Below are 12347 nucleotides of genomic sequence, written 5' to 3'. Positions count from 1 at the left end.
CCAAAAAATTACTAATCTGTGTTGCTTTTACCTTGGGGAAAAGACACCTTTCAGTGGGATTTACTTGTTTGAAAAATGCAAGATCCTTACAACCTAACTTGTACATGGCCTGCTTTGAGGAAATTTTTCCCAGAGTTAACCATGTTGAAAGTGGAGCAGTTCCTGGTTGAAGTCTTTAGGTCTTTGATGGAGATGGTCTTCATGTGTTTCGAGTAGCCAGGGTGTGTGAGGGCCTCTGTGTGTCGGGGTAACAGTGCAGTACCTTAAACAACCCACAGCCTGCTAGTAGGTCTCACATAGTGGGCCAGGTCCTCGTTAACAAAGCACATCAATGGCCACAGAATGGAAGGCTGCAGAAGGAACATTTAGTGTGTCTTCCTCCAGAAAACCTTGTCAGTTCAGCGGGAAAACAGGTGATCATTGACAGGTCTCACCAGTCGAAATTTGACTGTGGGAACCTAAAAGCCTGATGTTTCATAAAAACCTGGTTTCCATGATGAGGAATGTTTTTCTCATAGCCTTTTCTCATGCTTTCCTAAGTTGCTTCTTGGCTCCAGTCTATGAAACTCTTTCCTTTTAGGATTTTTGTTTTGATTTTGACTAATGAATTTCTAAATTCTCACCTACAATACATTGGCTTCATGATCCGATTTCGTAGAAGTATGTCCGGGCAGATGAATGGCACGTTTCTATACTGCTGTCCGTTTTATTTTAGGTTCTTATCATGACTTGCTATGTCGCCTTGAGTGTTCTGAAGAATGGTTACTTATCGCTGTCAGACATTAACCTTTTGGTGTTTGATGAGTGTCATCTTGCGATCCTAGACCACCCCTATCGAGAAATTATGAAGGTAACTTTTTAGACTGTATCGCTCTTCATTCATGGCCAGAGTACTACTATCAGATTCTTCTAGGATACTAAAAGTAATACTATTAGTTACCAATATTGGGAACATGATTCCAGTGTATGAATGCATAAATAATAAATTAATGTTCATTTAAATCTACAGTAGATTTTAAACACCATAATATACATGAGATACGTGTGTTTTGTGGCTTACCTGAATGTTCCTTTTTGAGAAGATGATCTTTTAAGCAAGCTACAGTAATGTTGTCCTTGGTAAACTCATGTTTGCACTACACAGACCTTTTCAGATGTGCATTTGTTACTGGTTTGGGGATGTCTTAATATGGAGGTGTCTCTCTTGTTATGGCCTTGCAAAATGAAGTCTTTACTGTCAGTATTTTTATTATGTTAGCTCTGTGAAAATTGTCCATCATGCCCTCGCATTTTGGGACTAACTGCTTCCATTTTAAATGGGAAATGTGATCCAGAGGAATTGGAAGAAAAGATTCAGAAACTGGAGAAGATTCTTAAGAGTAACGCTGAAACTGCAACTGACCTGGTGGTCTTAGACAGGTATGGGCTTCTGACTGACTTGGCTCTGAGGCTTGTTCCAACCAACGGTGAACCTTTGGTGTCTCTGAGAGTACTGTGCCACAGTATCGTTTCAGTCAACAAACAGTTGTTAAAAGGAATGTGCAAGACTAGGAGTTCTTTCTGTGCACAGTCGGCTGTGAAGGCGAGACTCTAACCATGTTCCCAGAGAAACGGACAGAAGGATTGCTGGCTTAGGCGGTGATGTTGTTCAAGGGTCACCTCCTCCTGTTGGCTGTGCTGCCGGGGACTGGGGCCTTGGATAGTAAATTTGCATTCTTTGCTGTGTGTGTGCTTTGTTGTCTTGCCCTAAATGTCTCCTATGATGCCTTGGAAGAACACGAGTTTATTTAGGGAATCAACAATATACTTTACAGATTCTTTCAGTTATGTCAAGGCAGTCGTATGTCTGTATCAGATGCGGTCTCGCTAAGGCTGAAGATCACCAGGTGGTGGTTCTGACGCTAGAACACACCGGGAGACTGGGGTCTCGGCTTGTGGAGTTGAGTCAGGCGTGGTGTTGATTGTTAGCTTCTCTGGCTGTAAACTGCGTGACCTCAAGGGAGTCACTGACTTGCCCGCTTCTGTGAGATGGTGCTGACACTGGTTGCATGGAGCTCTCTGGTGATCAGTTATGCAGCCCCGTGGGAAGCACCTTGTGCTGTGCTTGTCGTTCAGTGGATTTTGGGAAAGCGCTCTTTTTGTAGAGGGAGAAGAAAGTAACCCTTTGGATATATCCAGCAAGTGTCCAGGTGCATGGGCTGCAGGTTTTGTGACTGAGGACGCACAGTCACGTCCTGAGCCAGCAGCGTCTGTGATGGAAGTGAAAGACTGTCCTTGTGGTTTGGTCTGGCCTAAGTTAGATTACTTGTCTATATGCTAAGAAGTAGAAGCTAAATAATAACTGATAAGTAACCTGTTGGTTTAAGTGTTCCTAGTTCTCCAAATGTGGTTTTTTTGTTAAGTGTAAATTCTCATCTGGTTTAAGAAAAATGAAAATTATAGTTTGTAAATATGTCTTTCCTGTGTTCTTAATAAAATCATAGTATGTAATTTTAGGATATTATGTGTCATTCTGGTTGTCTTTTTTTAATATTTATTTATTTGAAAGGCAGAGTTACAGAGAGAGAGGCACAGAGAGTGAGAGAGAGAGCTTCCATCTGCTGGTTTACTCCCCAAATGGCAACAACCGCCAGAGCTGGGCCTCTCCAAAGCCAGGAGCTTCCTGTAGATGAGGGTGGTGGGGCCCAAGCATTTGAACCGTTGTCCGCTGGCTGCCAGACATAGTAACGGGGAGCAGGTGGGACCATATGGAATGCTGGCGGTGTGGACGGTGAGTCATCGTGATGCCACAGCACTAGCCCCTCTGGTTGTTATTTGTAATGAAAGGATGTTAAGAACCAAAGAATTATATCAAATGAATGGAAGTTGGGGAAATTTTCTTTATGAGAGCACATTAAAAATAAAAATGAGGGGCCGGCGCTGTGGCGCAGTAGGTTAATCCTCCACTTGCAGCTACTGCATCCCATATGGGCGCCGGTTCTCGTCCTGGCTGCTCCTCTTCCAATCCAGCGCTCTGTTATGGCCTGGGAAAGCAGTGGAAGATGGCCCAAGTCCTTGGGCCCCTGCACCCACGTGGGAGACCAGAAGAAGCTCCTGGCTCCTGGCTTCGGATTGGCACAGCTCCAGCCGTTGCAGCCATTTGGGGAGTGAACTAGTGGATGGAAGACCTTTCTCTGTCTCTCCCTCTCATTGTCTGTAACTCTACCTCTCAAATAAAATATTTTAAAAAAAATAAATAAATGAGTTTGCAAATGCTACAAACCCCTGATAGTATCAATTTACTGGGAAGACTTCCCTGTGATTATCCTGCCATTGCTGTTTCTGCTTCTGAGAAGTAACCAATATTGAGTGTTTTTCTTAAAATGAAACAAGGGTGTTGGGGAGGCAGTGGGGCTCAGCGGGAGCAGCCTGGGGTTTTATTTGGACAGAAGCACTTGTGTCTTCAAGCCTTCTTTTTCTTCCTGTCCTCTGGGGTGAGGCTGGCCTTCCGGGGCTGTGTGGTCCCTCTGATGTGGGAGGCAGCAGGTGCTTGCCTCCTGCTCGTCTTTCTCTTCTTCTCACCTCTCCTCTTGAAAATATCTTCTAAGTAATAATTTATAGTTTGCAAAAATGCTACGTTTCCATGGGAAATTCAGTAATATTGAGAAGCAATACTGACAGCCCACTGCTTACACTTTGGCATATAGTCCTAGTGTCCTCTTTCCTTTGTTACTGAAAAGAGAAATTTTAAAATTAAAACTATTTTCACCATTATGATATTGATAACCTTTGTTTCTGATCTTAAAGATCCACTTCTCAGCCGTGTGAGATCGTGGTAGACTGTGGACCATTCACTGACAGAAGCGGCCTCTATGAACGACTGCTGGTGGAGTTAGAAGAAGCACTTAACTTTATCAATGACTGTAATATATCTGTACATTCGAAAGAAAGAGATTCTACTTTAATTTCTAAACAGGTGAGCACACAGAAAGTAAGTATGCTCAGTGTAATAAAACGTCTGTTTAGTTTTAATATTAAACTAAAAATATGAGGCCATATTCTGTACATTGTAGTTTAAGGCCTTATCTTTTTAAATCCTTGGCATTTCCAATGACTACACCCTGTTAGGTTGAGTCTCTCTGACAGCTAGGTGCATTATTAAAAACCGAGCCCCTTGGTCTAAGAGTTAGGATTCACATCAAGTTCTTGACATAGAAGGGTGAGTCCAGGTTTTTGGTCAGGTGATTTGGCTCCTGCTCAGACCCTTGGGCAGTGACTTCTTCGGCGGTTTCCTAGTGCTGTCCCTGAGGGGCAGCTCTGAGAAGAGGGCCCTCAGGACAACAGGTGCCACAGCAACAGGAGCAGCACCCATCCAATTATTGGGATGCCACCCTAGACCTGCTCAGCTAGAAGTTCTGGACTGGGGGCTTGACACTGTAGGTTAAATGGCTGTCTGCAGTGCTAGCATCCCATACAGGCACCAGTTCGAGTTCCAGCTGCTCCCCTTCCAATCCAGTTCCCTGCTAATGCACCTGGGAAGGCAGCAGAAGATGGTCCCGCTCCTTGGGCCCCTGCACCCACGTGGGAGACCTGAGGAAGATCCTGGCTTCAGATTGGCCAGTGCAGCAGTGATTTGGGGAGTGAACCAGTGGGTGGATGGAAGATATCTGTGTCTGTCTCTAACTCTGCCAAAAAAAAAAAAAAAAAAAAAAAAGTTCTGGGCCGGCGTTCCCAGAGCTGATTTTAAGTTGTGAATGAGTTGTGAGGACAGTCCCTCTCCCGATCCTGGCACACTCCAGCTGGAGAACCACTGCTCTCGGACTTTGCAGCCAGTTCTGAGTGTCAGCACGTGGTGATCGTCAGGTCCCTCCTGGTGACTTTGCCTAGAGCAGCAGTTTCTCAGCCGCTGAATGTCTGCAGAGGTCGTACTCAACCCGTGGCCGTGCCTTGGTGTAGCCTCGCTGTGGACTTCCTTTGGCTCTGGACTAGAGCAGCAAGATGCTGCATCCTGGGAGGCTCTGGGAGCAGACTCGGGAGAGGCCCCGACCTCGCGGTGTCCTTGAAGTGACAGCAGAGGACGTCGTGCAGTGGTTCTAGAACAGGCTGAACCCTCGTAGCCGGAAGTGCTGGCTAGGGACCGGCCGCAATTCATCCATAGTCTTTCTCCTCCTAATACTCATTATAATGGAATATGTATGAAACCAGGGGTGTTGTGCATAGCTAAAGTTCAAGGAAAATTGTTTTGCTCTTCAAGAAAGAATAAAAATGGCTAAGGTGAAATTGTTCCAAGATAAAATCTATGGTAAAATCTCTTTGCTCCATAATTCTTTATGTAGTAGTTTGGCAGTAGTAAGTGACAAAGATGTAGTTCTAATAATCAGAGATCTAAAATTAAGTTTGAATGGCTTCCTACACTTGTCCTTTTACATTTGTATTTGTTTTTGCTGGGAAAGAAAGAGAGGGTTTCGGCTCTTAGCACATGAGTCTGCGCCCCACCTCCCCGTATGTATGTAGTAGTGGAGCTTGAAAAGATCGTTGTCCCCCTCCAAGCACAGGGAGCCACTCTGAGTCTGTGTTGGTAGGTGGATTTCTTTGGAATGAGTCGTCCGAGGACAGCTTAAATCCCAGCTGAACCTAATACGAAAATGCTGCATGATTTTCTCTAACATTTGCATTTTTCTTCTTTTGTAGATCCTATCAGACTGTCGGGCGGTACTGGTAGTTCTGGGACCTTGGTGTGCAGATAAAGTCGCTGGCATGATGGTAAGGGAATTGCAGAAATACATCAAACACGAGCAAGAGGAGCTGCACAGGAAGTTCTTACTGTTTACAGACACTTTCCTGAGGAAGATACACGCACTGTGTGAAGAGCACTTCTCACCTGCCTCACTGGACCTGAAGTTTGTAACTCCGAAAGTAGTAAAACTGCTGGAAATCTTGCGCAAATATAAACCATATGAGCGGCAGCAGTTTGAGAGCGTGGAGTGGTATAATAACAGGAATCAGGACAATTATGTGTCTTGGAGTGATTCTGAAGATGATGATGAAGATGAAGAAATTGAGGAGAAAGAGAAGCCAGAGACAAATTTTCCTTCTCCATTTACCAATATTTTATGTGGAATTATTTTTGTGGAAAGAAGATACACAGCAGTTGTCTTAAACAGGTAAATCTCGAAGATTAACATTTTTCCCCTCTAAAACAAGGCACTTTTTGTTGTGTGAGGTGACCCAGCCTGAGAGCTTCAGAGTGGCTGAATACGGGCTGTGTGGTGTCCTAAGTGGTGTGGGAAGCCTTCCAGGGGTGAACAGAAGGATGGCACAAGTGCAGGAGCTTTCCTAAAAGGCTAGCTGGATGTGACTGAGGTCTTTTTTTTTTTTTTTTTTAAAGATTTTATTTATTTATTTGAGAGGTAGAGTTACAGACCATGAGAGGGAGAGACAGAGAGGAAGGTCTTCCGTCCATTGGTTCACCCCAAAAATGCCTGCAACAGCCGGAGCTGCGCCAATCTGAAGCCAGGAGCCAGGTGCTTCCTCCTGGTCTCCCACGCAGGTGCAGGGGTCCAAACACTTGGGCCATCTTCTACTGCTTTCCCAGGCCACAGCAGAGAGCTGGATTGGAAGAGGAGCAACCGGGACTAGAACCGGTGTCCACATGGGATGCTGGTGCCGCAGGCGGAGGATTAACCTACTGCTCCAAGGTGCTGGCCCTGAGACTTTAGATCTTAAAGGGTGCTAATCCATTATAATTCATCTAAAATAGAGAACAAGTATAGAAAAACTAAGCTACATTAAGTATAGCACTCGTTGTTTTGCACTCAGTTGTTAGACTCAGTTTGGAATTGTGTTAAACTTGCACATTGAGCGCTCGCTTTCTCATATTAGCATATATTTTATGTTTGGTATTGTGACTTTTTTTTTTTTGTTAAAGATTTATTTATTTATTTGCAAGGCAGAGTCAGAGAGAGAGAGAGAGAGAGAGCTTCCATCTGCTGGTTCACTCCCTAAATGCCTGCAATGGCCTGGCTGGGCCAGGCTGGAGTCAGGAGCCAAGCTTTATCCAGGTCTCCCACAAGGGTGGTGAGGCCCAAGTATTTAGAACATCTTCAGCTGCTTTCCCAGGTGCATTATCAGGGAGCTGGATTGGAAGTGGAGCAGCTGGTACGTGAAGGCTTGCAGGAGAAGGCTTAGCCCTCTGCAATGGCCGTGATATGTTGGGATTTTTTCCCTCAAGGTGATACTGTGAAATACGTGATTGGTCTTTTTACCCCTTTTCTGACATATAATTGAAAATCCCTGGAATCCTCAAAGACACGGTTGGAGGGTTAAACTTTGAGCCCCACCCCTGACTTCTGGGAGGGGAAAGGAGCTGAAAGTTAGGCTGATTGCAAGTGGTCAGTGACTTAGTCACTCATGTCTGTGTAATGGAACCTCCATAAAACTCCAGAAAGACAGCGTTCTGAGAGCTTCTGGGTAGCTGAACACGTGGAGGTGTCTGGAGGGTGGTGGGGCACCCCCCCCCCCCCCCCCGCCTTATGCATCTCTCACCTTATTCATCCGGGTCCTTTGTAGCATCCTTTCTAGTACACTAGTGCACGTAAGTAGGCGTTTCCCCGAGTTCTGTGGGCTGCTCGAGCCCAAGGAGGGGCTTGTGGGATCCCGACTTGGCTGCTGGGTCAGAAGCACAGGGAAGGCGGCTGTGGCCGGCACCTGGAGCGGGGAGACCTCAGCCTGGGGGCTCTGACGCTGTCTGCAGGTAGAAGGTGTCGAGGACTCTGAGCTGGCGCCCTGCTCGGAGCTCCCGGCTGCTCCCTGGTGAGAGAATCGCCACACGAGTCCTCTGTGTGTGCTGTGGTGTGAGAGCCGGGGAAAATCAGCTGAGTTTTCTAACACAAACAATGCCCCAAGTCGCAGTGGAAAAGCTGAGGGCAGCTGGACTTGCAGTTGGGGTTCGTTTTAGACTCCGCACTGGCGTTTTCGGAATCAGGTTGACAGTGTCCAGAAGAGTTCCGAGGATCTAGGCGAGGGTGACGGCGCATTCGAATTTCCGGTCGTGGGTTCTGTCCCTTCCCTCTTCCGGGAAGTCCGTCTGGCCTGATGCAGTGCCCGCCGCGGAGCCGTGCCTGATTTGTGTCAGATGCTCACGGGGCGGAGGGTCCTCCTGGCTTGCGAGTAGATGTGTGATTTTCCGTGAAAATCCTTGTTTTGTGCTTAGGACAATCGCCTTCTCTGTGAGACCCACTAATTGGCCAGAGGGATTCCTACGAGCCTTTTCTGCAAGTAGTGATCTCTGAGGGAAAATTAAGCTTTGTTTCCTGAGGTAATTTGGAATTTTTTTTCTTAACTGCTTCTGAATGTTTGGGGTTTTAAAACCTTTCTGAGTAACGAGCAGTTGGGCTCGAGGGCAGCAGCTGGCGGCTTCAGCCTGGTCATTTCCCTCTGAGGGGCAGGAGGGAGAGGACTTGAGGTGCCGGGTTACAGCTGAAGCAGAGGTTTAGGGTTGGAAAGGGACCTCATTGACTATCTAATCCAGCCCACTTACTCTTATAAAAAAGGGAAAGTGCCTCAGGGAGGAGAAGCAATTTGCTCCGAGTTAAATTGCTAGTCTGCGCCAGAGACAGTTCTAGAATCCTAATAACCTAACCCCTGGTTGCCAGTTCTTTCCCCAGTCAGAGAGCTCCTGGGCATCTTGGCACTGAAGCCCGGTGCTCCCCCTGGGAAGGCTGCCAGGGGACGGAGAGGAGCTGACCAGGGAGTGCTGCCTGGACGCCGAGAGAGGCATTGGAGGGGCAGGAAAGCTGAGCACTGAGCCCTCCAGCTCAGGCTGGTTGTGGGCTCCTCCCTGCCCCCAGCAGGGGGTGGAAGGATTAAACAAACTTTGTGGGGCTTGGAGAGGAGAAACGGGGTTCATTTTCTTCTTCCCTGTTTTCTGCAGGCATTTTATGTGCAGCTGTGTGGTTTTCTGTACAGGAATGAATGTTAACCTGAAAAGGTTTATCCAGACTCAATCAGTGACTTCCTATGGACTTCAAGGATCAGATTAATTGTGATCAACTTTCATCCGACATGGCTGGAATTTAGTGTGTGTGCTGGATCGAGAGCGGCTGCGGCAGATTTTATGAGCAGCTAATTAAATGCACAATCGTGGTCTTGTTCCAGTAAGCTTTTTAATAAGCTTAGGAAAACTTCCTGAAATCCAGATTCTTTCCTTCCATCGGTTTAATGGGGGGGAACCCCTTCCTCAGTGAGGAGTTTCCTGAGCATGGAAGCTGTTGTTGCACGATGGTGAAGCTGTTGTCGTGCGGTGGTGAAGCTGTTGTCTCATGATGGTGAAGCTATTGTCACACAGTGGTGAAGCTGTTGTCATGTAGTGGTAAAGCTGTTGCCGCGTGGTGGTGAAGCTGTTGTCGGTTGGTGGTGTACCCTCCTAATCAGAACAGCTGCCCTGTGTGGTGGGTGGAGTGTGTGCAGGCTTAGGTGCGCAGTTGTCCTTTGACAAACCTTACGTAGGGGTTCAATATTTCATGTACTTGAAGATTTTCACAGCACCGTGTGAGGAGGGGAGGTGTTCCTGCCGGATGACAAATGAAGAAACCAGGGCTCAGTTTGTTACTCCACCCCCGACAAGTTACACAGATACCAAGTGACAGAAACAAGGCTTTCAGTCTGAAAGTCTAGTGGCCTTGTCACCATGTACCTTATTAACAGTGTGATGCCAGTGCTGTACAGGCCTGGCTCACGGCCCTCCCGGTTCCCCCGTTCGCTGCTGTTGCAATACTTCCAGACCAGGAAGGCGGTGCAGAGAAGTCCCGTGTCTGCCTGCCGCACTGCCCCTCCTGTTTTCCTCATTGGTAAGCATCGCCAGGGTCACAGCGGGGAGAACCGACCTTGGCGCATTACTGTTAACTAACTCTGCACCAGCTTTGCATTTTGCCATGTTTCCATTCACGTCCTCTTTGTATTCTAAGGTATTCTGAGGTCGCCTGTTGTCACATCTCCCCAGGCTCCTCTGGTCTGCTAACAGTGTCTCAGTCTTTTGATCAGTCTGGAGGTCTGGTCAGTGTTTGCAGCATGCTCCTCCTGCGTTTGGGTTTGCCTGATGCTTTTTCAGGACTTGACCAGGGTTGTCGGTGCTGCAGGAATGCACAGAGCTGACACGCCCTCGTCCTAGCTCGGCAGGGGCTGGGGGGGTGGTCAGCAGGAAGCATTGCTGGGGATGCTACGCTCCATCACGTGCTAAGACAGTGTTTGCCACTTTTCTGTTTTTCCCTTCTCTGACGTGATTCTCTGGGAGCAAGTCTCCAAATCCGGCCATCCTGGGAGGGGTTCATCTGTGCTTCCTGGAGAGCGGCGTCTACGTGTATTATTTGGGACTCTCCTATGAGGAGGACTTACGCCTTCTGTCTGGCCGTGCTGTGTATGTGCTCGTTGGCTCATGTGTCGGTATCAGCACAGGCTCATCTTCCTTGTCTAGGGCTATAACCCAGTGCTGGGCTGTCTGTGTTGTTGATCACGTTGTCCCAACGTTGACCACTTTGAGATCAGTGCCCGAGATCCTTTGCCAAGCTCTTGCCCTCTGTGTTAGAGCGCACTGCGGCTTTGTGGTACTGCAGGGTGCCCAGGCCTGTGTGTTTTCCCTGCCTCAACCCAAATGCACCATTTTGCCATGGAGTCTCGGTTCCTTTTACTCAACTTTTTAGGTTCATATCTTGTAAAAGTTACTAAATTTTTTGAAGTCTGAGCCTTTTTAATCTGTAAAACAATAATAATACCTCGCTTTGTTATTGGCCCATCAGTGAGAGGAAATGTATATTTGAATGACTGACGTGTCACCTGGCACACAGTGGATGCCAGTTCTTAATGCCTGTATCTGTGGGGGTGCAGTTCTACTGTCCTCTCTCCTGTCCTGGAATTGTTGGTGCTAGGTTTTTGCTATGATCACGCACACAGGGATTTATTTGATTTTCTCCCATTGACCGGAAAGTGTAAGATGGAAAGGATGCTACTAAAGACATTGTTGATAATGTACTTGAAGTAGCGGGTAGAAGTTTCAGAAGATATGTATATATTTTTAATTTTTTTCTTTTATGGTTTTCAGTAATACATCTAGCTTTCTGAATTTACTATACAAACATAGTTCCTGTTTTTGGTTATCCTATTTCCAGTCTCACGAGGGAGGCTGTGTACGTTCATGTATAAGCAAAATATTGTCTGGGGCCTGGGTCTAGGACTTAGCTCTGCTGAGCATCAAGTGCAGGCGTCTGGAAACGCCCGACAGTTTGAAGTGGCTGTGTGTTTCTGAATAGAATAAAATCAGTGTTTGAATTCCAGTGCTCTGTAAGTTTCATGTTATTAATGCCTCATTGAAAAAAACCAAGTATCTGAAAGAAAGATCTTCCATCCTGCTGGTACATTTCCCAAATGCTTGCCACAGCCAGGACTGGGCCAGGCTAAAGCTAGGAGCCAGGAACTCAGTCTGGGTCTCCCACATCCGTGCCAGGGGCCTAAGTCCTTGAGCCATTGCTTTCTGCCTCCCAGGTACAGCATGGGCACTCTGATACGGGGTGCGGGGTCCCAGGCAGCACCTTACCTGCTGTGCCAAATACCTGCCTCCTTGGTAGTTCATTCCATAGAGCCTTACACATAGCAGTGGTTTCTAATAGATTGGAAAATAGGGAAGCAGAAAACAAGACGGAAACCTGGGTTTTGGCGCGATGGTGTCAGAAGCTCTGCACTAGAGGACGGCTGAACGTCTGTCACACGGCCTGCTGTGGGACAGAGAGTTCCCTAAACTCCGGGCACACATAGAGAGACAAGTGAGACTGTTTCCCCCACTCAGCGAGACTATGGAATCTTTAGGCAATTTGTGTTAGTCTCTTGTAAATTTCCTCAGGTTGGCCCATCCTGAGAAGCCCTTAGTTGTGTCTCGGCTCATGTGAGGTCCAGCAGAGACATTTCTGCCTCTGACTGTCAGCATGGGTGTGTCGCTTTTAACTGCTGCCCACAGAGATGCTGTCTGTTAACTGGCAAGAGGCAACATGCATGTTTCATGTGGCTGTCCTTAGAATAAGTGAATCTGGGGGCCAGCACTGTGGCACCATGGGTTAAAGCCCCAGTATGCAGCACCGGCATCCATATGGGCGCTGGTTCAAATCCCAGCTGTTCCATTTCTGATCCAGCTCTCTGCTATGGCCTGGGAAGGCAGTAGAAGATGGCCCAAGTCCTTGGGTCCCTGCACCCACGTGGAAGAAGTTCCTGGCTCCTGGCTTCAGATTGGCACAGCTCTGGCCATTGCAGCCATCTGGGGAGTGAACCAGCAGATGGAAGACCTTTCTCTCTCTCTGCCTCTCTGTAACTCTGCCTTTCAAATA

The 12347-nt window shown here is 47.3% G+C and overlaps 1 protein-coding gene across 6 annotated transcripts in view; it reads left to right on the top strand.

Moving 5' to 3' along the window:
• DICER1 (dicer 1, ribonuclease III) overlaps nucleotides 1–12347 on the top strand; it is a 71427-nt gene that overhangs the window by 26157 nt on the left and 32923 nt on the right. For 5 of the 6 annotated variants that reach the window (XR_009864830.1, XM_062181739.1, XM_062181738.1 and 2 more), the window contains 4 exons: nucleotides 716–850; nucleotides 1259–1419; nucleotides 3787–3955; nucleotides 5671–6143. Coding sequence is in view for 5 of the 6 variants with exons in the window: in XM_062181739.1 (XP_062037723.1) it covers nucleotides 716–850; nucleotides 1259–1419; nucleotides 3787–3955; nucleotides 5671–6143 (938 nt within the window). In the remaining variant the exon portion in view is untranslated. The remainder of the gene's footprint in view (nucleotides 1–715; nucleotides 851–1258; nucleotides 1420–3786; nucleotides 3956–5670; nucleotides 6144–12347) is intronic. The other variant, XM_062181740.1, reaches the window with a different exon arrangement.

Source organism: Lepus europaeus, chromosome 22 (assembly GCF_033115175.1).
Source record: "Lepus europaeus isolate LE1 chromosome 22, mLepTim1.pri, whole genome shotgun sequence".
NCBI classification, from domain to species: Eukaryota; Metazoa; Chordata; class Mammalia; order Lagomorpha; family Leporidae; genus Lepus; species Lepus europaeus.
The sequence above is the reverse complement of the archived record's forward strand: the minus strand, read 5'-3'. Positions and strand labels throughout refer to the sequence as shown.